The sequence below is a fragment of the Orussus abietinus genome, unplaced genomic scaffold (genome assembly GCF_000612105.2).
Source record: "Orussus abietinus isolate OABI.00-Male unplaced genomic scaffold, Oabi_2.0 scaffold23, whole genome shotgun sequence".
NCBI classification, from domain to species: Eukaryota; Metazoa; Arthropoda; class Insecta; order Hymenoptera; family Orussidae; genus Orussus; species Orussus abietinus.
Window position 1 is genome coordinate 843,951 of NW_019394258.1, and position 26,596 is coordinate 870,546.

A 26,596-nucleotide genomic window follows, 5' to 3' on the forward strand; every position below is an offset into this window, starting at 1 on the left:
TGGAAACAATTTTTTAAGCTTAAATTGAGACAAATGAAAATGAACGATTCCCAAATATATGAATACAAAGAACCGTCAAATTATCCCCACATTCAAGACGTACTATCGACCTGATAAGATATAACGTCATCGCGACGTCATAATTTGAATATTGGTCGCAAATAATGACCAAAAATGTGCGTCGTTACGACCCCGAGTATTCCCCATCCTACTTTCTACCCATACTTTTCCCCCATAATTCTTATCAAGGGGGTTGAATACTCTGACGACCGAAAAATAACAACGGAAGTTAACCCGCCATTAAAATACGGTGGAAGGTCCAACTCGGAGTAACCGAGGATTAGCTTTTTAACATTGGCGGAATCGGGCATTAATCGTTCAGTTCAAAAGTTATTTCCCTCATTATTCGTATTGCTGCCCTGAGATTGCTTCTGTATGGGGAGAAACTTTGCAATATTGGGTCATTACAAATGATTCATCGGGTCTTGAAGTTCTTTAACTTGAACCCAAAAATTGTACCCTCCGCAACTGAAGTAATTTGAAAACGACGTCGAATCTCCCTAAAGAAGACAGCAGTTTTCTAGGAACGGCAACTGATAATTCTTTCCTGCGTAATCCTCAACTCTTCCATCTAAAATGAAGAAGTTTAACGTGAACCGCGAGGGCATTCCACGAATTCTTTTTCTTTATTGGTACTTCTTATGCTGAAACGAAGCGAGTCGTAGAAAAAGGAGGGCCTCGCTTTAATTACTTTCCTATCGGGTCATTTTCGGGTGTACTTTTCTTCGACTTATAGGAGCTGACGAGAATGGCGGGATATCCAGTATTTGACTTACTGAAGCTAGCCGTCGGTTGGGCGTGATCCGTGGCCGCGGCAGCCGATGGAGGGGTGTAGCTGCTGCAGTAGTATGGTGGATGCTCTATTTTGATCGCGTTTATTTGAGGCTGCATGTCGCTGAGGTCATGCAGTATGGACGCTGAAACCAGACACACAAACGGTTACGCACTTTCCTTCGGTACTTAGTCGCTTCGTACCTTCGTGGACTGTATCGTTTAAGACTCCCATAAGTTTATAAAGAAATATTTCATACGTTATCCTACACCGACAGATAAGGAGTTTGTCAACCGAACTATTTGACCCTATTAAAGCCACTTCTTGTTAAAGGAACGCAACTTATAGTTTGATTTACTGATTTACTATAAACTGGAAGCTGCAACTAGTTTTTAATGGTTCAGCATCCTCCTGGCTTTAGTACGAGTTTCTGTAGCAATGGTCACAGGGTTTATAGTAAAGTTTCTCTTTTACCATTTTTCGAATAATTAGGTTACCTTTTAAATACTTTCACCTCTCCTTGCAAGACATCGTTATTTACTCTACTTTTAGTACCTGCAACAATATCACTGGTACAACCATTTAACGTTACGGCTCGGTTAAATCAACTTGCAATTTTTACCGAACGTTCCTAGAAACTTCGTTTAAGTTAGTTCCGACGACACCGACAGATGGCGATGCTTTCTTGCAAAGGATCCGGATCGCTTGTTTGCATATCAGATCCTACTCCATCTTTAACTAACGTTAAGACATGCGAGAACGTCAACCGGTCAAGCATAAGTTTAAGAAACGTCAATAATTACAAAAGATTATTTTTGGAAAGGATTTAATGATTTACAGAACTATTCGCAACAGTTAATAATACTATCTGGGCATGTAAAATATACGACGATACATCAGGTACGGTAACGATAAAGTGAAATTTTACTATACAAACGGTAAGAAGTTTTCTTATTTTCCTTAGGGAAGTATAGTAAACGTAGAATGGTTCATTTTACTCCTCCCAAAAGGTAGAAAAATATAGTAACCGTTTCTATATTTCCTAGTTCAGGAAAAAAATGTTAATTTAACTATAAAATGTATCCGAGTCCTTCTTGAACTATCATAACCAGTTAAAAAAAGAATTAATTTAAGTTGTCTCTCAGTGCGTTCAAAATCGATTTCACTTAAATAAGCATGAAAACCCTACCCTGGGGGTTTAGCGAGAGGGATATATGGGATCGTTTACCCCTTCAAAATGGCCCGACAGAAGAAACCCTATGGGCATTTTGATATGGATCCCAGGGGGAACGGTTTCCCGTAGGTTGCATTCAAATCGGTTGGGTGCTTTTATATGAAACTGCCAAAACAGCCACTTGCAGGGTTGGATTTGGAGGGTAATTTCATCCCTTAAAACTCTTTTCTAGCAGATATAAAACAATAGGTGTCGCTTAGAATTGTAGGAACTACAAAATACGGAAAGTAGAAGAAAATCGGAGGGGGACGCCAAAGCACTTTTCCTTGAAAGAAATAATTAACGTTGAACGTTTCTCTACTATTCGAGTTAAGTTAAATACATTGAATCCTCCTCTCGGGTAATATGAATTTTGTTAAATAAAACGTTATGTAAAAATAATACTACACGATTGCTCAAAGGTAAGAGAGCATGATCGTACCTTTTGAAAGCATCCAGAGCTCCTTCGAACTGAAGACACCGGTCGCGAGTATCGTATCGTTGCAGACGACGCCGTTGTACAGTTCGTGGTACCCTGCACCTGGGGAAAAAGCCAATGGATAATGTTCATTTGGAGTCTGATTGGCAATTCCCCTTTTGGCCCAAGACCGTCCGAAGGTTTCATGGAACGCCGTTTACCAAATGTCTTTTTAACTTCGAATCGACAGAGAATTTTCCTGGCCATGCACATTCGCTAGTCGAATTACAATTGACCGGAATAGCAACAACGCGTGTCCTTTAAAGAGGCGTAAACGTATGCTCTTGTGACGAACAATCGTACATATTATTAATAGACTTGTTACGATATTAGTAAGTTTATCGATAACGGTCAGTAAATGATACAGTAATTATTAGTATTTCCACCCAGAGGCAAGAACGAATTAGCGAAAGTGAATAAGTAACGGCAATATAAGTGTTATTCTGAATTTTAAATCCTTAAAGTAGGAGAATTTATATCAATGTTAGAGTTGACATAATTGTTAAAACAACCATGTTTAATCCATGAGCTACGTTTAGACATACGGATGATTTATTTCAGGGACCTGTAACGTTCGTCAACTTGTAATCCGTGAATTCATATAGTAGAACTTCGCGTCAAATATATATATAAAATTGATTATTAATGCGAATCCTGGATGCACAGGATAATAAATCTGTAACAAGGTTGAGTGGGAGGCAGGAGGGGAGACCGAGGTCAATTGTAATATTTCTTTTAAAAAATGAAATTTCATAAGCACCGTGTTCTTCCTTAGGGCCTTTGTAACCTCGTGCTGGAGTTTCAAATGATTCGTCGCACTCAGTTTGGGAAAAAGTTTTATAAATATTTTTGCGTTTTATATGTTTCGAATGACCCTTTTATCCCACTTTAAGAAGATTGGGGTTTGTCCGAAGAATAAGCATAAAAAGCTTTTCCCTATCTTCCGGAATGCAACCTAATGATAAAAAATAGAAACGCACCGTTAAGCAACACTTACCGGAAACATCAGGTTATCCCAAAAGTAATGTCGTTTTTTTAATACTCTATTTATTCAGATGTCTTAGATATTCTAGTAATTTTTTACCGTAAATTTAAGGACTTGGATACTATTTATAGTAAAATTATCTGTTCCGCCGTTCCGTTGGTTGTACTAGTAATATTGTTGCAGTTACTAAAAGTAGGGTTAACAACATCTTGCAACGAGAGTTGACAATATTTAAAAGGTAACCTAACTATTCCAAAATGGTAAAAACCTTTACTATAAACATTGTTACCGTTCCTACGAAATTCGTACAAAACCCAGGAGGACGCTCAACTAATAAAAAATAGCTGCAGCTCCCAATTTATAGTAAATGGAACGATAAATTTTCCTTTAAGAAAAAAGGCTTTGAGAGAGACAAATTGTTCAGTTTACCAGCTCGTTTTCTTGCATTTAAATATTAGCGGTCGGCATTAGAGTGGTGACGGCGATTCTCATTTCGGAGGGAGGGCGAACCGTTGGAAATCCGCGGCGTCTACCCTTGTTTGATCGCTCTAGCGGGCCTGCTCGTTAATTTAAAATTTCATTTATCCCCGAGGAACAACTCAAAATTTCGGGCGGCAGTCCTCCTCGGAGGCGGATTCTCTAAAAACTTGAAGCGTCAAACGCAATATTCGCGAAAGACTGAAAACGGTTCTCTCGAACGGACAGCCGCCAGGGCCAGCTAACCCTAGGCGCATGCGCAAAGGCTCGGAGATGGCGGCGTAAAGGCAACGCAGCGCATCGCATTTGAAAGATCCGTTTGAAAAATAAAGGACAAAAAGAGCAGCTACGGTTGTTAGATAGCAGAGCGAATGGAGGAGGGAAACCGTGGAACATGCTTCCAAGGCTAATTCCACGCATACACCTATGGTATTTTAGAAAGCACGGCGAACAGAATATACTATTTTTCTCCGCAGTTCCTATCGGAACGTGGTAGTTTTTAAATTAATTTACTTTTAATTAAAAAGCAATCAGACGGTAGGTGCACGTCTTTCAAGGAGCCTGGGAACTCGGGGCACGCGGTATTTTTCTGTGACAGGTAAACCATTAGGAGAGAGGATGAAACGCCAGGTAGGCGATGGCCGAAGGCCGGAGTTATTTATCGTTAAAACATTAGAAGCGAAAGAGAAAGAGAGAGGAGAGGACCAATCGAGCATAGAGGTGTAGCAAGAGCAACCAGCAACATTTCTGCAAGAATACCTAAACAGGTGACCCCGGACGAAGTCGAGGGAACGGAAGGAGGGGTTCTAGATATCAACCTACTCTGAGCCCATAAAGTTTATAAAAATAGAGGAGAAATTACTAAAGTATGTATCGCGAAGTGGCAGAATTCTGCCGTCACAATCCGGGACGGAGCAATGCCAAGGAGCACCGAATTTGTTATTTAACTCTATTTCAGCGTCGGTCGGCAGCACTCGGCGGCATCCTCTTCGATCAACTGGATGTAAGTAATAGTTGTAACAAGTCTACCGCATTTTATGTCATACATTGGGTAATTGCGACCGGGAGACTGGATCGAGGAGGCCTATTTGGTGGGGGTTTTGCTCAGTACTGTTAATTGCTTGATGCTTAACAGTCTCTTAGTGGCCTATCGGCATCAGCGGAAGGGGTTTTCCACAATTCGGTGGTCCTGCCGGCTCTCGAAGCTCATTGTTAAGGATACTCCGAGTGCCACCAGTGCCGTTTTATGCATACTCCAGCAAGATCTTTTCCGCCGTCCTGTATCGTTCCATTGACGCCCCGTTGCCATCTTACTTTTTGGTTTTCTGCCAAGGGGGGATTCACTCACGAAATCGTGGATTTTAATACTTGAAATCATGTGCCAATCGATTCAAGCACGCTCTAGATCAGTGGTTCTTAACCTTTTTGACGTCATGGAGATAATGGAGATTTTATATTTAATTAAATTACCGAGTGGTTTATGTTTTACACCTGTTCTAAACTTAAGGCTGATACCGACACTACTTTTGGAATGACCTGATAACGTGGGAGTCATTAGAAAGATGATATTTTGTAATTGGTTTATCAATGATTTTCACCATATTGCCGTCACTTACGAACCGATTCCTGTACATTAATTAAATATTCATGTACTAAGTTAAGCCATGGATAATACACTTATATAATTTAACTGTTTATTTTAGACTCACTTCGTCCCCGATAAAATTATGCTCTTCGGCTCGGAAATCATATTCGAAAAGTGTAAGTTTTCTTATTAACGAACAATCTAGATATTTTAAGTTACTATGTAAACATCAATATACATATATAGAAAATATTAATTTTCTGCATACGGTTACGATTCTTGTCGCCAAAAAAGTAGTAATACGACCTTAAGTGATATTACGAATGTAAAAAAGTCATTTGAGATATTTAGACGTATCCCTTATGAAATCGATATCTTTTGTTACTTCTATTTGATTCTTAGGATAAATAAAGGCAGGACAGGCATCTTAGAGTGTACAAAGCATTTCAAGTCGTACCTTTACGCCGTCTCTCCTCGTCCTTGCTCGAGTTGCAGATACCATTTAGAACCTCTGCAAATGAAAAAGTTTTAACTCTATGACGTCTGGTGAACTAGCATAAGATAGAAATCGCTTGGGGAAAAGTGAAAGTAATTACATTTTTATATGCCCTCTTTGAAAGACTTCAAAGCTGCGCGTAAGTATCAGAGAATCGTTACTTTTAGTTCTACATATGGTTTGGCGTCGCAACTCTGATAATACCGAAACGCGCACAAGTCTCTGATACTCGAATTGCAGGAGGGGTCATAAAAGGTATCGCCGTTTCTTTCTTCTGCACTCTGTTAAGAAACTTTGTTGACGGTCAGAATAAAATCTCAAATATGACTTTGGAAGAAAATCGTTCATTAAAGTACTTATTCTCTAGACCGTACTCGGTTAAATGCGTAAAGATGGAGACAAACGCAGATAGGAAACGAAGGGGAACGGAAAAACCTCCGAGATCGAGTCTCTCTACTGAAGTTCCGTAATACAGAAACATAGTGAAATGCACCCTCTATCATGCGGTGGACCAGCAATGACCCCACATTCCCTCTGAACTGTAGGGTAGTCACGAGCCCCTCGTCTGTATTAAAAGAAAGGTGCATAATACAACTCGTTGACTCCCAAGAGCAGATAAGAAGGAGAGAAAATTATCCCGATTTTAAGGGAGGACCCGAATGATCAAAGCCCTTGGATGGGCCGCGTGTCTGGGCCACACGAAAGTCGGAAAGTTGTCCGAACGATGCAGAAAAGACCCTTCGGAGATCCCTAATCTTGTTCAAAAGGTCCAGGAAGGATGTTCAACCTCTCCGACAGGGCAAGGTTGGGTGCTCCCATGATTCGCCCGGGCGATCTGGGCAACACCCAAGGGCCCTGAATCGAGGCTCCGGTAGGAGAAGTCGAGGCAGGGCACCAGTCGTTGTCGCTGATCGAATGCGGCCAATGAGATCTGCCGACTCAAAGGAAGGAAGCCCACCCAGCTCATGGGCCTGGAGTCGCCACTTGCTTCTTGGGGCCCGGAATCGAAAGCGGTGGTCGGGGCGGTGCTGCTGGACACGGACCAATGAGAGCCGCGTTCCCTGACCAACCGATTCGAGTCGTGGATCCTGCCACGAGACCCCGACATCTTGAAGGGGTACCCCAAAGACCCGTCTGGACTTAAGATATTTTTTACACCGTTATTGGACACATCAGCTGTGCCATCCCTTTTCATCGAACGCAGTTCGTGGCAGATCTCGTTTTCGAGATCCTGAGGATATTTATACTTCAACTTGGGTTATTCATGTTTAAGAAGCCGATATGAAACTCGTGACATAAATGTATATATGTATCTCTACGATTTCGAAGGCAAAACTCCTCGTTAACTGTGTGTCTAACATGAAAGGATGCCACAGCTGATGTGCTGTGATGTGGCAAAATTTCTGCAATCACAATAGGGTTTGAGGCCGGAGCTTCCCGGTAGCTACCGTTGCCGTTCCCGTTGTTACTTCGTACCAGCGCAGCAGTGCCATTTTCATTTCGAATGTCTTGCCATTTCTCGTTTCGTATGGTCTCATAACTGCTCGGTGAGTCGTCACCACCAGTTTTGCTATTATATCGCTATCCATCGTGGTTATCAGTTGTCTCGTGATGCCCGGCAGATGTTAGGAAGTATAGGAAGCTCAATAGGAACTTCTTGCCACTCGCTAGGTTGAACTAATGTTCATCCAGTGTTCATCTAATCTGTGTGCGACGGGGATTCATTCATTATATTGATATCCAAGTTAGATAGGAAAATCACGTTTGACGCTAGGGAAAGTACCAATTCCTTGCATTGGGCAGGGACCACCCTTTCGCGCTTGATCTATAGATTCTTCCATCCTTGGCGTGGGGCAGAACGCATCTTCGCATGATGATCACAAAAGAAATTGCAAGGCTACCGCTGGGACATCCGGTGAACTATTTTTCCTTTCGACTGGTCTTGAGCATCCTCGTGGTGGGATATATTAATTTGCACTTCGGAGTGCCTGCCACCCAAAAGTATCGCATATCTCGCGAGAGTCCCTCTTTTTGACTTTGTCGCGTTTTTTATCACCTCCAGTTCAATCGCCCAGTTCAGGGGGAAGAATTAGGGCAGAGATTCTCTTCGCCACAGACCCGGCTGAACACCAAGCTCTTAATGCACTTATTGGACACGTCAGCTGACATCCCATCGCATTGGATACATTCCATGGTCAGTCTCACTTTCGAAATATTAGGAACAATTGTGACCATAATTATGAAAGTGGTCTAAGTCAAAATTTAAAAAAAAATGAGTTTATCAGTTATTTCACGCCATATTATTTCAAACGAAATTAATTCAATGTAATTTCGAAACAAAAAATATATGACTTAGACCACTTTCATAATTATGGGCACATTTATGCTTTCGGTATGGTTACTAACGATCATGAGGTCAGAATCCTACAGAACCTGTCGCATAACCGCGTCTAATCTTAGGATCCGAAGAGTAAGACCTGGATTTGCAATTAGGATTATTTCTAAAACTTGATTTAGTACCCCAAACGACACGTAGGAAACCGGCACGCCATCCTATTTTTTTCTATATAATCTATTTTTTAAAGTACGTTGAATGATTCGGTTCGACAATTTCAATTTCTTTTTCACATTTCACGTATGAGGAATTACATTGATTAAAATCGTTTCCCTATTACACGTGTGCGTTCGTATGTACTTAAATTCTTGAAGCAACTTGCGTACGTGCATATTACGTTCGTTAATTTCTCCAAAAGACAGTTCGATAGAATTCGGGATCGACGAGTTCGATCGCTCGAATTTGAAGGAAATGTGCATTAAGGAAATCGTAACACCCTCTTAGTCTAGGTCTATTGTTCATGAAAGTGTGATATCATACCGTGACTAGTGATGAAGTTGGCGAGGTAGAGATCAAGTTCCCGGACGGAGACGTTGATGTGATAGGGATTGACACACAGGCCAGGCTGGGCACATTCCGCCGTCTTTTCCAGCCGTTCCCCATCCGTCGACTCCAAAGGAATAGCCTTGAAGAGGATCACCATTACGAGATCCAATCTCCATACCTTAAACATTGATCGACATCGTCATCTGCAGTTATCTACTAGTTCCCCTATAAATTCTAATGAATTTATTCAAGGACGTGTTGCCAATGCCACTTAGGGCGAGTGTCCGTAATCAGGGAGAATTCCAACATAGAGAATGGTCCGATGCATGTAAGAGTCCCCGGCAAGAGCGATGGATGTTTCAATTGGGATAAAATGAAAATTACAAAAGGTACTCCGTTGCTCATCGTTTTATTTTCAGACACGCCCGATAGCATATCGTACATGATATACAAAATCATTTAAATAACGAGACGACCACTTCCTCGGTGTTCGTGAGTCCGCATCTCTTGAAATGCCAATGGCGAGTCCTTCCTCTCGTACCGCTTCCACCAGCATTGCACAAAACCAACAGCCACGACTGTTCCGCCCTGCCCGAGATCACGATAGCGACGTTTCCCTAGGTTAATCATCACCAGGCATGGCCATATCTCCCTCTTGGGAATTTTGGCTAATCCCTCGGTTAAGCGAATCCTCGGGTTTTCCAAGCAACCCAGCAATAATATTCGGGTAGTATTCATCACGTCGGCAACAGGTGCCATGGGCCGCCAGAAGCCGAGGTCCCAAAAGGCGTCGGTTACAAGGTTAGGTCCCTCCTGGTCCAGCGAATTGGTGCGGACCTCTCGTTGCTGGTCGTCGTCGGCATGATGGCCCGCGACGAGGGGTCATAGGAGACCATGGCCTCGTTCTGCGAGTAAGTCATGCTACGGAAGAAGGCCGCGGAGCGGGACCGGGAGATGGTCGGCGTCCTCCGGAAGACCCGCGGAGGAACCGCCACCCCCGCCATCGCCTTTAGCAGCATCGGACACCGAAATCTAGCATATTCTGGTAGTATTCATCGCGTCGGTTACAAGGTTAGGTCCCTCCTGGTCCAGCGAATTGGTGCGGACCTCTCGTTGCTGGTCGTCGTCGACATGGTGGCCCGCGACGAGGGGTCATAGGAGACCATGGCCTCCTTCTGCGAGTAAGTCATGCTACGGAAGAAGGCCGCGGAGCGGGACCGGGAGATGGTCGGCGTCCTCCGGAAGACCCGCGAAGGAACCGCCACCCCCGCCATCGCCTTAAGTAGCATCGGACACCGAAATCTAGCATAACAAAACTCGCAACAGGAAGAAAGAGTATGGCATTCGACATATTTATTCAAATGGGGTAAGGCTCTCATAGAGACCGTAGGAAATATGAAGCTCATATCGGTAAAAATATTCTTATCTCGCTTATAAGGTATTTGGATACTGTCCACCGAGGCTTATCTCAAAATATCTTGATTCCGCTTCTTGTTCCTTCACGCATATCGTACCATTATTTATTACTTTACGGTATATCCACTAGTTTCTTGAGGTAATATTGTTTCTGTATTAAAGCAGAACATGCAGTGCATTAATTTGAAAGGTTACAAATAAATGTTTCAATTGAATATTTACCATTTATACTGAAACAAAATTATGTTTGGACCCACTTCCTCATCTGGCTCCCCGAGTTAATGAACTCTTCGGCTTCTATTTCACCGTATCTGAAATTATAGACAAGGACAATTAAAATGCAATCCATTATTTACAATTAATTAGAGGACCTGTTTTTCTACTTCTGCGTAATATCTTCAAAGGAAAATGTGTATATAATTGAGAATGATTTTAAATAGCGTAAATCATAGAAATAAAATGCAGTAATTACGCAGGATTTACTACAAAATGCATACGATACTTCGAAGCATTGACAATCCTGTCATAGATCTCAGCTTCGTAGCGCATTCCTCAAAATAGCAATATTTCCTGTAATACACATACTATGACGTCGTAATTGATGTTTTAAAGGTTCCACGTCTGTTTCACAGCAAATGCTATGTTTTACTTACATTATCCGTATAGTTGAAATTCTGCAATAATACCCCCGCGCGCCCGCTCGTATGACACGTCTTTCCTTCTTAATATAATCTAGAAGTAGCGAAACAGATGTAACAATTAATGGATTGTATTTTAATCATACTTGTCCATTATTTTAAATATAATCGATCAGGAACCCGACAAGGAGCCCAAGGGGAGCTCTGGGAGAAAGGGTGTTCTTGCCAAATTCTGTTATCGACTGAAACAGGAAAGCAAATGTATACATATATAAATATTAAAACTGCCTAATTGCTACTCGGACAAACACACGGTCATGCGCAAATACATAGATCCACACATAAAGCAAATATGCATATTCACATTTCGGGTGTAATTTTATACTTCAAATCCACATTCTACAAGGCATGCCTTAGTATATCAGTAATTTCTTTTTTTTTTTCGACAAATTATTGTAAGCAGAGCAATGATAAGGAATGGTACCATATGCGTGAAGAAACGAGGGGTAGAATCATACTTGGCAATGTAGCCCTCGTGAACGATACATAAAACCTGAAAGTTCAAGTTCAGATATATAATATTGATCACGAACCTCACACTTGTTCCGGTGAGCTTCTTATCACTACTTTCACCTAATTATATTCTTGACACATCGATCAGTTTCACATATTGGACACTTCGAAATTTCACCCGTTCAAAGCTGCCGAAATGAAAATATGGTCTTAAGTGAATAAATTCCATTACATTGAGGTAACTTGGAGTCATTAACGTTTGACTTCAAATTGGATAAAGCGTTACCTAGCTGTAATCGGAGCAAATAAGAAATGCACTTAAAATTAACATACGATCCTCTGTTAGGACTTGTAATCAAGATGTTTACTAAGTGTCAGTATTGAGAGCTTAATGCTAATTAGGTCATAATTTAAGGACAATCGATAAATGCTACATGTTCGCAAAGTTCGTTATGAACAATGTTGAACATGGTATGACGGGCTAGAAATGTCTTTGCGTTACTAGGGAAACTCGTTAGAAAAATTAGGACTTTTTTATTACTTGTAGACTCTTGAAATCTGTCACCCCCTGCAAAGAATTAGAAATAGGATCTGTACGATACACGAACGTATACAGAAAGGTTAACAGATCGGCCAGGCTGAAAACCACAGCGCTGAACTGTTTGCACCTGCACCGGCAAAACTGGCACCGGCACCGGCAAAACTTGCGCCGGCACCGGCAAAACTGGCGCCGGTGCCGGCGCCGACGCCGGCTCCGGTTTTACTGGTGCGGGTGCAAACGACCTCAGGGTTAATCTATTCTGTCGATTTCGTGATCGAACGTGTAGAATTCCTCTGGGAAATCAGCAGAATGACTGCCGCTCACCTGACGACTATCTCACCACAGTATTTGTATATCAGCTCCTTACGTATGATTAGTCGGCACCAACAAAATATCCCGGGGTCATTGGGCCATTATTGGAGATGTTTTATTGCGGGATAATAAGGAGTTTACCAGATAATTCCTGGTGAGAGTGGTTACATTGGCCACCGACCAATAAAGGAAGAAAGGAAAAAGATCGTCCAAGACTGATCCAAAGAAGAGCGTTACGCGGACAAAGAACGGACGGAATAGTTTCGAGAAAAGGAGACGGTCGTTTCTGCGCAATACTAATGAAAACTAGGCCTTCCTCTGGTGTCTATTTGTACTTGTTTTAGTATTTAGGCCTGATGAGTTAAGGAACATCGGCCCACTGGCCGACAATGAACACCGGTCATTTCCGAAAGCCTCCACACGTTAATAAAAAATGATTACTTATTGGAAATCGCTCCCATACAAGCACGCATCTATTCTTTATCTTTGAATCGAGCATTTCATCGATCTAATCAGTTCAGTAATGTGTCCCCAGTCATTGTCCTAGCGAGGTCCTGCTAATTGCTGTAACGTGCGCACCCTTAAAATAATAGCTATGTAAACAATGTTTATATGCTGCTTGTTTCGAAGAATGTATATTCACCACGATATGATATTACCCCCCAAGTACCCTATGTTACAGTTACATAATTCTGGAATAACATGATATATAACGGATGTTATTCAAAAGATACATTAATATCGTATAACGTCGAATTATTACCGCTCGGTAACATTGTTACAAACTTGTTAGAACGGCAGTTCCATAATATTAACATAGTTTATAACATGTTACCGATATGTTACGTGTACGTTACATTATTCGTTTTATCCCAGTGTTATATAGCTGCGGAGAAAATAGTAATTCAAATCTTATTTATTATATGTATGTTACGTAACATGTTACATTATTGTTACGTAATCGTGTTTGGCGGGTGACGATGTAACTTTTGTAGAGATTCAGTGAGAAATTGCAAATGTAAAAAGAACACACCTTGTCTGCCTGACGTAGGCAATCAATGCGACGCATTTTGCCCTTCTGATCAGGATTACTGAGGACACACATGGCCGGCCTTTTCCCAGTTATACTCAGAACGAAGTCCTCTCGGTATTCTTGCGTGATATCTTTTCGTAGTTTCCCCAGAAGCCGCGAAGCCCATTTCTGCTTGACTTCCAGCTTTTCGTTCTGCGAATGATAACAGGAATAAAAACTCATTAGGATTGTAAGGGTAGTACTATTACTATTAATGCAATCAACGTTTACGAACTCAACGTAATTTATAAAAATTTACAGGGCGGTTACATTCTCGCAAGAGAATGATCTTTTTTATCCGAAATTCAACCTGCAAATGCGAAGCAAACACGTTCTAAGATGAAATAAAATCCGCCTCAAATAAATCGATTCGAACACGATACTTTCTCTGGTGGTTATTATTCCCACCTGGCTGAAACTATAGCACATGATACGTCTCGTCAGTTATCCGTTTTGCAAGATTTAAGGTGAAGTAAAACACCTCGAGGAACTTGATCGACGTCGATAAAGATTTTTCTAAATGCCTACGTTGTCGACGTTCGTTTTTATATCGACAGCTGTGTCGAATTAAATTGGATATTGTACCAAATGCCATACTCCACCTGTCGTTTTCGTATAATAAATATCAAGAAATCGAAGTAAAACTCCAGAAATCCCCTGGATTCATGCTTTCTGGGGCCCTAATTTACTGCAGAGGGACCCCCTGCGCCATCTGTGACTTCCAGGTCAATTAAATGTTCACTCCGAGACCTCGTATTCCCATCGTTTTAGCATAGAAGCGCATAAGACACTTTTCTTGCCTTTGTCCCGCTCAAATGCGAGTTTATCGATTACCAGAGTGTTCTAAATTGCCGTAAAATTGTCCTGACACTTTTGATTCTCATATCAGAGCCTTCAATAATTGTACATTGATCGAAATATGAGAGCTCAACGCCATTTTGGTTCTTGTCTGGGCTAAATTAAAAAATTTCTTTTGAAAGATCCAAATTTTGAATGTGTCGGGACAATTCTTAGATGATATAAGTTGCGGACAGTTTGGTCCAATACCCTTGAAAAAAAAAGTGTTGTATTCGAATCGACCGATTTGAGGAGGGTTTCACTTCGCCTTAACGCGACAAGGTTTTCGATCATTGGTCGTGATCATCGGCGACGTAGATAACACGATGAGTTCAGGTTGTATTTCCGAGGTGCGAGGAATCTCGTAAGCGAAATTCGAAATCCGGGAGTTTCGCGTGTCCCAGAGCACGACGGGTCAGAACGGGGAGAGCAGCAACGACCTCAACCAGCGTTGAAAACATATGCAACGCACGCGAATGGCCCTCGTACCTGTAGAATAGCAAACGCGGTGCATAAGCTGCCTGGGAAATGCACTGAAAGTGCGTGGAATGCATCGGACCGGGTCCGCTGCAACTCTCCGATCTATTCCGTCTAGAGGGAATGCACTCCCCTCGTATGCATTCGAATGAGTGCGTGCACGCTGGTGTCACCCAGCGTCGGTCCGCCACGTTACGGGTGGACGCATCTTGGAATACTTACTGTGCACCGTGCGGTATAAGTCCGATCGAGCACCCTGAATGTCAATTGCAGAGGAGCGGCTCTCTACTTCGCGCATCGATTTATTTCTTCGCGTCACGGTAATAAACCCAAGAAACGCGAATAATGTGTACTCGTTCGAAAAACATCGGAACTGTTCGTTCTGAGTTCTTAAGGTGAAGTGAAACCCCCTTCAAATCAGTCGATTCGAATACAACACTTTTCTTTTAAGGGTATTAGACTGAACTGTCCGAAACTTTGACACGTCACTCCTGATCATCTAAGAATTGTCCTGACACATTCGAAATTTGGATTTTTGGAAAAAATTTTTTAACTCGGCCCAGACCAGTACCAAAATGGCGTCAAGCTCTCATATTTCGATCGATATGCAATTATCGAAGGCTCTGATATGAGAAACCAATGGGTCAGGATCATTTTATGACTATTAAGAACACTCTGGTAATCGATAAACTCGCATTTGAACGGGATAAAGGCAAAAAAAGTGTTGTATGCGCTTCTATGCTAAAACGATGGGAATACGAGGTCTCGGAGTGAAAATTTAATTGACCTGGAAATCACAGATGGCGCAGGGGGTCCCTCTGCAGTCAATTAGGGCCCCAGAAAGCACGAATCCAGAGGATTTCTGGAGTTTTACTTCGATTTCTTGATATTTATTGTACGAAAACGACAGGTGGAGTATGCCATTTGGTACAATATCCAATATAATTCGACACAGCTGTCAATATAAAAACGAACGTCGGCAACATAGGCATTTAGAAAAATCATCTTTATCGACGTCGATCAAGTTCCTCGACGTGTTTCACTTTACTTTAAGGTGATATGAAAGAGTCAGCCTACAGCCTAGGAGCGCAAAATAATTTATAAATAATTCCTGACAATCTTTGCTAAATGTCTCAAATATTTGTTGAAAGTCTCAATGAAATATTTTGTTTTAATAATTTATCAGTGTATAATAAGAATACGTTTTTTACTTAAGGATTATTATCGGACCCCCCATTTGGTATCAGAAAACACTCTCTTAAACTTATACCAATCGAAGTAATGTAGACATTTTCAAAAGTCAACAATCAATTTCACCTTGAAGTTGACATTTGCGCCAATTTTTCTTGTCACATTCGTGATCAGCGGGGGAAAGTACACGAATGTATGAAGTATCTAATTAATCGCAGGTACGCGCTTCTAAACTTTATCCCTATTTTTTAGGGCTAACGTGGAAAGACGAATTTTAAGGGAAACAATGGGTAAGATAATAGGGAAACCGTGATGAGCTTTACTTTCACTTCTGAAAAAGACTTCCTAATCAATCCGTGCACTCCCGTACCGGACGAACTTCGTTTAACTTGAAACCATTAAGTTAACGATTAGAGATAGCGAAATCCCTCGTACAACTCCAACTGTCGTTTATCTCAAACCTATGCTTCCCTCCATACCCAATTCCTTATCATAGGGTGAAGGGAGACACGTCGAGAAACTTCATCGACGTCGGTAAAAAAGATTCTGGTAAATACCTACGGTACCGACGTTCGTATATCTATCGACAGCTGTGTCGAATTGTATCAGGTATTACACTAAATGGCATACTCCAAATATAGTTATAAATATAATTATAAAGAAATCCATGTATAACTCGAGTAATCCCCTGGATTCATGGTTTCTCATGCCCCAATTGACTGCAGAATTTAAAAAGATAAATAAAGCTTAAAAATATCTCCGAACGCATCTTAACCCTTTGCGCGCTATGAACCCGTAAGTGCGTCCGACGTTTGGTCCAATATTGCTCGCACGCTCTGACGAAATTCGCCCAAACGCCAAAAGGGCTTAGCACTCAAAGGGTTAAAGAAATTGAAGTTTCATGAGTTTCGTGAGTAAATATAATTATAAAGAAATCCAGGTACAAATCCAGTAATCCCCTGAATTCATGGTTTCTCGTGCCCCAATTGACTGCAGAATCTAAAAAGATAAATAAATCTTGAAAATATCTCCGAACGCATCTTAACCCTTTGCGCGCTATGAACCCGTAAGTGCGTCCGACGTTTGGTCCAATATTGCTCGCACGCTCTGACGAAATTCGCCCAAAAGGGCTTAGCGCTCAAAGGGTTAAAGAAATTCAAGTTTCATGAGTTTCGGGATCTTCCTTCTACCCTCTGCATCCATCTCGTAAGGCTTGAATCGACTCGGTAGCCCCAGTTTGGAGAAAGATTTTAAGAACTCTTCGCCGCCACTTTTCCACCCCCTTAACGTAATTATATACAACTCCGCTGCCTGGAGAGCAGGTGCCAAGATCGGTCCAGCAACCCGAGAGACAAAGTCCGCGGATATTCGAGGAGAAAATCGAAGAGCGTGCGGAACAAGAGTCCTCGGTACGATTATCGGAACGCGGAAGACCTAGCCGGTACAGTCTATTTCCGTTTTCCCTGGTCCTCTCTCGTTCCACCGTCGACGCCGCCTCCTTCCTCCCGGTGGGGGCCGGGAGGGTCGCGCCGCCATTGGTCGGATCTTCGAACGTCCTAGTTCCCCCCCGCGAATCCGTAGCTGCCGATCGAGCGGGTCGATCGCGCCGAGTAGCGCCGGCTGCGGCTCGGACGCATCGGTCGTCGCTATTTCCGAAATATCCGCTGAAAAGACGTGACGAGCGCGAGTCGCGCAGCGCTCTAATAGCTACCGCGGTGTTCCGCCGCCCGGGCGCTGACGCTGGATACTAAACGCGAACGCAAAACGTGGACACAACAGCTGCGCCGATTTATTTTGGATTTCGTATAGCTCTCTCGCGACACCGTCGGGAATACTCGCGCACCCGATCGCTCCTATGCTTCCTCGCATTATACGGCCAGCTCCTTTCGAGGAGGACCCCGAGAGAAAAAAAACAAAAAAACAAACAAAAAAGTTGACCCGATGTTATTAAACCGATGAGAAATTTAACCCTTTCAGTGCCTCGTTTTACAAGTGCTAACGACTTCGGTCGGCACTAAAAGGGTCAATCGATGTGGATAGACTCATCAGAAAAATTCCTCTATCTCATTTTGGTGGTAATGCCATTTTCAATACTCGCGTGGCAACGTTGAAAGTTGATTTAACCAAACCGCAACGTTAAACGGTGGTATTGGTAATATTGTTGGAGCTACTAAAAGTAGAGTATAACATCTTGCAACGAGCGTTGAGAATATTTAACAGGTAATCTTGTTACAAAATGGTAAAAATAGAAACTTAATTATGTGACCGTTCCGACAAAAACTCGTACCAAAGCCAGGAGGGATGGTTAAGTATTAAAAGGTAGTTGCAGCTAACAATTTGTAGTAAATCAAACGATTAATTGCGGTCTTTTAAGAAAACTGGCTTTAAGGGGATGTGAAAGTGGCATCCGAAAGCTCAATCGTTCATAAAACTTTTCGTAGAACTGGGTGTCTCAAATCGTTTCATACTTTGAAACGTGAATATAGAGACCTTAAGGTAGGTCCTGAAACTCGCGAAAGTTCATTTTTTAAAAACTATTTTTAAAATACCTATAAACAAATTTGAAAAGAATTGAAATTTCATGAGTTTCAAGACCTTCTTTATAGTCTTCCTATTCACATTGTAACGTTTCAAACTATTCGGTAAGCCGAGTTGGGAGAAAAGTTTTATAAACATAACCTTTTCAATGCCACTTTCACATCACCTCAACAGGGTCTAATTGTTCGGTTTGCCAGGTCTTTTCCTTTCAGGGTGGATTCGTGAAATCTAATCGTCATCGGTAAAAACCACCTTTCACCCCACCATAAAACGTTTGTTTGATCAACACGTGCTTCTAATTCTCCAGCAGAACCTCCTCCCGTTTTCATCTTCCTCGCTTGTTCGTTTAAAATCCTCTTTTCTTCCTTCCTTGTATTCCTACGTAGCCCTCGGCATCTTCCTTCAACTCCCGTCTTATGCTCGTAGCTGCCGGCTCTGCTCCCTAGAGATCTTGCGTCGCTCGGGGCTATTTTCAAGCGCAGGAAATAAAGAGCAGACTGCATTTTTAGCCTAACAGCGACGGTCAACTAATTTTCGTCCTATGGTACGATTCAAGGAGTTATTTAAGGAACATCTTCAGCGGCGGTGCTAACGCTACGATAGTGTGCTGTGGTAATTACTTCACCACTACGGAGTGTCGCAATATTCTGCAGAAACAGAACTGCTACCCTGTACTCCTGGGGTCGAAACGAGTCGATTGAACCAGACATACCCATACGGAGTATCCCAAATATAATGCATACGCACTTTGCGTAATTAAAAATTTAAGATTTATTCATTTTATACGCTTCGACGCTAAGGCGATAGTAACGCGAGGTCTCGGAGATGAACTTTAGTTGCCACTGAAATCATAGATGGCGCAGGGTAGCCCTCTGCAGTCAATCAGGGCATCAAAAACCATGAATTCAGGGGGTTTATGGAGTTTTACTTCGGTCTCTTTATAAATATTGTAAGGAAACGACATATGGAGTATGTCATTTAGCACAATACCCAACATAATTCGGCACAGCTGTCAATATTAATACAAACATCGGCAACAAGTAGATATTTAGAAGACTCTTTTTTACCGGCATCGACCAAATTTCTCGACATGTTTCGCTTCACCTTAAGCGTACATTTGAAAACTTTGAAGGGCTGTTTTTTCCCCCTAAATGTATATTTGGACAGCTATGAAGAACATGTATGACTTACTTTTTGTTACTCTATAACATATTTTAAGGTGATATGAAAGGATCATTCTATATCTGTAAAACGTAAAAGTATTTATAAAACTCTCCTCCAAACTGGATGCACAGAATCGATGGAAACATCAGCAGGTGATTATGGAGGCCTTAAGGAAGTGGTGCTCATAAAATTTCATTAAAAAAAAAAAGATGTATTCTTGGTTCTAGTCTGGGATAAATAAGAAAATGTATTGAAAATGAAATTTCATGAGCACCACGTTCTTTCTTAGGGCCTCCATAATCACATACTGAAGTTTCCAACGATTCGATGCATCCACTGGAGAAAAGTTCCATGAACGAGAACTCTTTGACGGGACTTTCAGATCACCTTAAAAGGAATAAAAATTATAAGGGGACATTTGCCTAATCGCCCTCGGTAGAAGTAAAGAAAAGAAGAGTATTTCAAGTATATGGACGTATTAAAGAACTGACCTGGAGTTCCTCCTTGCATTGACGTTCCTCCTCGAGACTCATCCGTTTCTCGTGTTTCTTGTAGTAACGCCTTTTTGCAGCTTGTAGGTTGAACCACGTGTACGAGAAAGACTTCACGAATGGTAGAAGAGCCTCAATGAATGGATGAAATTCATCCTGAAATCAAAAGTGCATTTTATTTATCTAGCTTTGCAGGTTTCATCTGAATCCCTGACTTTGAACAATGGCGGACATGAATGCTTGTCGATCGTACGCCATATCCGTACATTTCATGTTCGCCATGGATCTTTTTCATTGTTGGCACCATGGAAACCTATCGGATACGTTTGTACGTCAATGGCATTATCTTCTGGCATGAATTTCGCCTAGATTTCTGTGTCATTATAAACACAGGTGATTGTTAACTTAGTTTGTAGTAGGGATGACCGGGGTCAATTGTAACAATTTCTACATTTTTAATTCTGTAATTGAGGGAAACAGATTTTTCACTATTGAACTGGGTACATACATTAACCGAATCTTCCATTAAAAGGTAGATTAGGTTTTATCGCTTTAAAAATTCATGAAATAGTGGCAATTTATATTTCCTTTAGAGGGGATTACGTATCTCCAGTCGTCGGAAAAATCAATACTTTTGAGGAATCTTTTATTAAGGTGTTAGTGATTAAAAGAACCATTAGAAGACATTAGGTATGTTTAATGGATTCATTAAGGTTACAAATTTCTTGTTTTTGTTCAAATTAAATTCGACGACACCGATAGATGGCGAAGCTTTCTCGCAAATATAGCGGATTGCTCGTTTACATATAAGATCCTACTACATCCCTACCTGACTCTAAGACATGCAAGAATATAAACAGGTCAAATATAACAAGTTTAATAAACGTCAATAATTACAACGAATTATGTTTGAAAAAGATTTAATTATTAACGGGACTATTCACGACAGTTAACAATACCATATGGGCATGTAAAATATACGATGATATATCAGCTACATTAACAATAATAATGTGAAATATTACGGTATAAATTGTAAAAAGTTGTCTTATTCTTGCTAGGAAAGTATAGTAAACGTAGAATAGTTGATTTTACTCCCCCCAAAAGGTAAAAGAATACAGAAACCCTTTCTGGATCTCTTAGTTCAGAAAAAAAGAGTTACCTTTACGATAAAAAGTAGTCCTTTTTGAACTATGATATCTAGGTAGAAAATAGTTCATTTAACTCTCAGCGCATATTCACGTGGTAAAATTAGAAACGAATCGATAAACCCAATTCGGTGAATACTTTCACGATTTGGCCTGTTTGTTGTGGACTGACCCTTTCATATCACCTTAAGGTGAAGTGAAACCCCCTTCAAGTCAGTCGATTCGAATACAACACTGTTTTTTAATGGTATTACACCAAACTGTCCGAAACTTTGACACGTCACTCCTGATCATCTAAGAATTGTCCTGACAGATTCAAAATTTGGATTTTTGGAAAAAATGTTTTAACTCAGCCCAGACCGGAACCAAAATGGCGTCGAGCTCTCATATTTCGATCAATATACAAATATCGAAGGCTCTGATATGAGAGACGAAAGGGTCAGGACAATTTTACAACAATTTAGAACACTCTGGTAATCGATAAACTCGCATTTGAACGTGATAAAGGCAAAAAAAGTGTTGTATGCGTTTCTATGCCAAAACGATGGGAATACGAGATCTCGGAGTGAAAATTTAATTGACCTGGAAATCACAGATGGCGCAGGGGGTCCCTCTGCAGTCAATTAGGGCCCCAGAAAGCACGAATCCAGGGGATTTCTGGAGTTTTACTTGGATTTCTTGATATTTATTATACGAAAACGACAGGTGGAGTATGCCATTTGGTACAATATCCAATTTAATTCGACACAGCTGTCGATATAAAAACGAACGTCGTCAACGTAGGCATTTAGAAAAATCTTCTTTACCGACGTCGATCAAGTTCCTCGAGGTGTTTCACTTCACCTTAAACGTCATTCATTCTCTCTCGGAACTCGTATAAGCAAACTTAAGGTGAAGACTAACCATCGAGTATCCGCAAGGACTGCGGCCGCTGTGCCACTCGGCCGTCAGTCTATCCTTCCGAACTTCGGGCTGTCAAAAGCACCGATGCTCGCGACAGTCCTGATGCTCGCGGCACTTCTCCGTCCCTTTCTCCCTAGATGATCGTCGCCTCATCTGATTGGCTACCCGATTCCGATGGCACAATTCACCCCACACCCCCGTCGTCCACCCAACGCACTTCCGCACTTCTTTAACGCATCTTCCTCGAAATTGCACTTTTCTTCCCAATTATATCCCTATTCGTTGCAACCAAGGATCTACAAGGATGAGTTAAGGGGATGCGAAAGTGGCACCAGAGAGGTCTCGTTTATGAGATCTATCTCCGAACTAGGTGTACCGAATTTTTTCAGACTTCATAAGGCGAACGTGAAGGCTTTAAGGTAGGTCCTGACCCCCATGAAATTTCAATTCTTTTTTCAATTTCTTTGTAGATATTTCCATGGTTTCTTTTAATAAAAAAGGAAGTTTCATGGATATCGAAACCTTCTTTGGAGCCTCCACATTCACGTTGTCATTTTTTAAACGATTTGGTATACCCGGTTCAGAGAAAAGTTTAGCGAACGATCTACCCCTCGGATGCCACTAGGATATCTCTTTAAGGTGAAGTGGAACCCCCTCGAATCAGTCGATTCGAATAAGACACTTTTTTTAAGGGTATTGTTCCGAACCGTCCTAACATTTGCTACAAGACTCGTGAGCAGATAAAAATTATCTCGACACATTCGAAATTGGGATTTTCAAAGAAAAAGTTTTCACTCTGCCTAGACCAGAACCAAAATGGCGATTAAAGAGCACAGTTTGCGATTAAAAAAGAAATTCTCATCTCAAATCGTGATAAATCGTTTACTTTCTTCGAAATTTAAAAGTTTGCCCGCATAAACTATAACGATTACGTGACATTAGAAGATTCTCCTTGAATTTTCCAAATCCAACCGTTTTTAAGAAAAGAAATCGTGTAAACCACGAGACGGCGTATTCTTATGCAGGGTTCTAAACGTCATCTACAAGTTTAAGGCCGGAAAAAGAATCATTGAGAAAGATATTTTTAATAAACCCATTAAACACAGCAATTGCCTTTTAATCATTAACACCTTTAACTCTAGGGCTACCAAACTCGTCAAGTTGACTGGATTCAGAAGACCCACCGAAGACAATAAAGATCCGCCGGTAGTTCAGGTATTGAAAGAATTCCTCAAAACCATGAATATTTCTGACCGCTGGAAATATGTAACCCCCTAAACTGACAACTATCGGATACACTGAATTGTTAATTCTTGGTATACGATGGGCGCTGAAATCTTGGCAACCTCTGTGAAGTTGGCAGCTAGCAGTCCATACTTTTGGAGTCAAAGATCTGCCCGCGCCCTTTCATCATTAGTCGACTTCATTTCAATGTTACCGCTACGTTCGAGTGAATGAAACATCGTGTGTCTTGTGGATTTAGTCACCCTGAGAGAAAGAAAAAACTGATAAACCGGACAATTAGCCCCTGTCGAAGCCACATTCGTTAGAGGAACACAATTTATCGTTTGACCATAAATTAGCAGCTGCAACTACTTTTTAATAGTTGAGCATCCTCCTGCTTTTTCTACGAATCTTCTACGACAACAGTACTTTCAGTCAAGTTTTTTACCACTTTGGAATAATTAGCTTACCCTTTAAATATTGTCAACGCTCATGGCAATATGTTATTATAATTTAATTTTAGTAACTGCCACAATATTACTAATACAACCGTTTAACATTGCGGCCTGGTTAAATCAACTTTTACTGGACGTTGCGACAAAACTTTGCTCAAATTAGTTTCGACAGCGCCGATTGATTGCGAAGCTTTCTTGCAAATGATACGGATCGCTTGTTTGTAGATTTATAACCGCCTGAATCTTTGTTCTTATGTTTCTTCTACTCTACGTCATTTAAAAAGGTTTCTTCAAGTATATGTCGTTCGCGGTTAAGCCGTATAAGACGTCGCCATCTGACGGCAATACTTACCATACGCCGTACTTTTTCTTCTCACACACGAATTCAAGGGTAAGATTCAAATAAGAGTCCATGTAGTAAAGACCCTGCGATGTCGATGAGTGCTGTCACGGGTCAAATAGTGTGCTAAAACACTGATCCTGCAACGTTAACAACATTGTTGTATGGAACCAACACGAAACTATCGTTTAACCATTCGATCGTTTCACCGTTTGCTTGTTTTGCCGGAGCACGATACTTAAACGCTAATTTATTTGGTTACTGTTAGTTTCCCCTAAATTATACTCTTTTTAATTAACATTCCCGTTTGCACGGAGAAGAATGTATGATTAGAATTTTCTGACTTTCGGGAAATCCTTTCCATATCGTATGGTAACCCGGGGAAACGTGCCATTTTTTAACAATATTTCCTTATAAACGGTTTCAGTCATTACTGTGCTCGTTTAGTAACTTCTTAACGTAGATCGGTATGTATTAGGAATCTATCGAAAATCTTAATAAGAATACTGAACGGTATACCCTGAAAAAACGACTTGTTTGACAGAAAACAAATACGTTTGAGTGAAATGTATTTTGTTCTTTGTTACGCAGTAGAACAGATATATTTCATTCCGACATATTTCTCGATTCACCCTATTTGTTTGATGCTATCAAATGATTTGCTTCATTTGAATTCACCCTCGAATGTCGTGGTCTTAAGGTGATATGAAAGAGTCAGCCGTTTTCGATGTTTACACGTTTTCGATGTTTCACGTCTCTTGCGGGATTAAAATCGAAAATGAAGAGCTTTAGGACCTAGCTTGAACAATTTAGAATACCGTAGAAATGGAATATTACCGAGTGAGATGGGAAAATATGGAAAATACTTTCACCAACGATTGCAAGAGAATGGTTTGTTCCGTGGCTAATTCCTGTTTTCAGAGTAAGAATTTAGTTCCGGCTAAACGTCACAGATGGCGACGTTGGTCCGTTAGAATATCAAAGATCTTGAATCCACGGATTTTCGACAGTTTTACTTCGATCTCTATAATTATTTTACCGAAATGACATATGGAATGCTTCATTTTATATAATTCCCAACGTAGAGTGTACCGAGCTTCGACGTAAATATAAATGTCGGTAACAAGAGACTATAAGTGTCATTACATCGGAATGTAAACGGTTAAATTGCAAATATGGTGAGAATAATTTACAGCAATCATTCTAAGAATAATTGTTAGGTTACAGTTCTTTACTCTTTTCAACCGATTGCACGCAATGGGCCATACACTTCACACCTTTTGTAGAATTCGGATTGTTGCCCGCGGAAACAATATGGTCCCTCAAAGGAGGGAAAAAGTTATAATAACGGCACGTTCTTAAATTGGCCGGACATCCGAGCTCCTTTGCCTCCGTTAATAGAAAATCACTCCGTCTCTTACAATGTTCGTTTAAATGAAACATATTATATATTGAATTCAAACGAAGCAAATCATTCGATTACATCAAAGAAATATGGTCAATCGGCAAATATGTTTCAATGAAATATCCACCGTTCCACTGTATAACAAAGGAAACCTAAGTTTCATCCAAACATGCTCGTTACCAATGAAAGAAATCGTTTTCTCGGGGTAACCGTCTGGTAAGTATCCAGTCCCAAGTTGGGAGAAAAGTGCAAAGAATCAAGGGCACTCCACTTAGGATGAAATTCAGGATCGCGTTAGTTAGCCCTACACCTTCCGAATTTAGGAAAAATTTTCCACCCACCAACACTTTCCCGTATATACGGAACCGGGTCCAACGTACGGAGGAAAGAGGAAATTTCTGCCACAACGTTCGAGTTGGCGGCCCCAACAGCGCCCGAACACAGAACCGCGACTAATTAGATTCCGATCGAACCGAAGAGAGAAATCGGGAGGAGTACTTCGGTCCATTTAACGGGCCTCGCATTTCAACTAACTTCTTGCCGTAATTACGTCTTCTAGAGTGTTTAGAGTTCGTCCCTTTAAGGGGTAGCACCAACCGATCGCAAGTCGCGCTCACGAGAGAGGATCCCGAAATCTCGGCAACGAGAGCACGCGCGGTCGCTCTTCGGATCGGAGCCAGAGATCGATCGCAGAATCTCCGTATCGCAAGAAACGGTCGGTCGTCGCGACGGCACTGAGACGCCGGGAGACGAGGCGCCGCGTATCTGGACGGACGCGACACGACGAGCCGCGACGCGCCGCGCCGCGGCCAGGTACGGCACCCTAAACAGTTATTTATAGCACTTGTCCTAGCTTACTAGACTTGCCCTCGAACCGACGCAATGCGATGAGAGCTTCGGTACAACCACCACCACGACCACCACCACCACCACCAGCGGACGTTCCTGGGACCCGGGCTGCTGACTCTCGTCGCCTCGCCGGAT

The 26,596-nt window shown here is 41.5% G+C and overlaps 1 protein-coding gene across 10 annotated transcripts in view; it reads right to left on the reverse strand.

Annotated features, from left to right (window-relative positions):
* Positions 1-26,596, reverse strand: part of LOC105696685 (nuclear factor 1 B-type) — a 58,375-nt gene that overhangs the window by 23,630 nt on the left and 8,149 nt on the right. For 2 of the 10 annotated variants that reach the window (XR_001103739.2, XM_012419349.2), the window contains exons 2-7: positions 20,138-20,293; positions 13,401-13,592; positions 8,942-9,125; positions 6,028-6,081; positions 2,488-2,586; positions 837-977 (exon numbers count right to left, since the gene is read on the reverse strand). Coding sequence is in view for 9 of the 10 variants with exons in the window: in XM_012419349.2 (XP_012274772.1) it covers positions 837-977; positions 2,488-2,586; positions 6,028-6,081; positions 8,942-9,125; positions 13,401-13,592; positions 20,138-20,293 (826 nt within the window). In the remaining variant the exon portion in view is untranslated. Of the gene's footprint in view, positions 1-836; positions 978-2,487; positions 2,587-6,027; positions 6,082-8,941; positions 9,126-13,400; positions 13,593-20,137; positions 20,294-22,188; positions 22,485-24,219; positions 24,348-25,953; positions 26,340-26,470; positions 26,486-26,596 lie in introns of those variants that run through there. The other 8 variants (XM_012419351.2, XM_012419354.2, XM_012419355.2 and 5 more) reach the window with 8 other exon arrangements.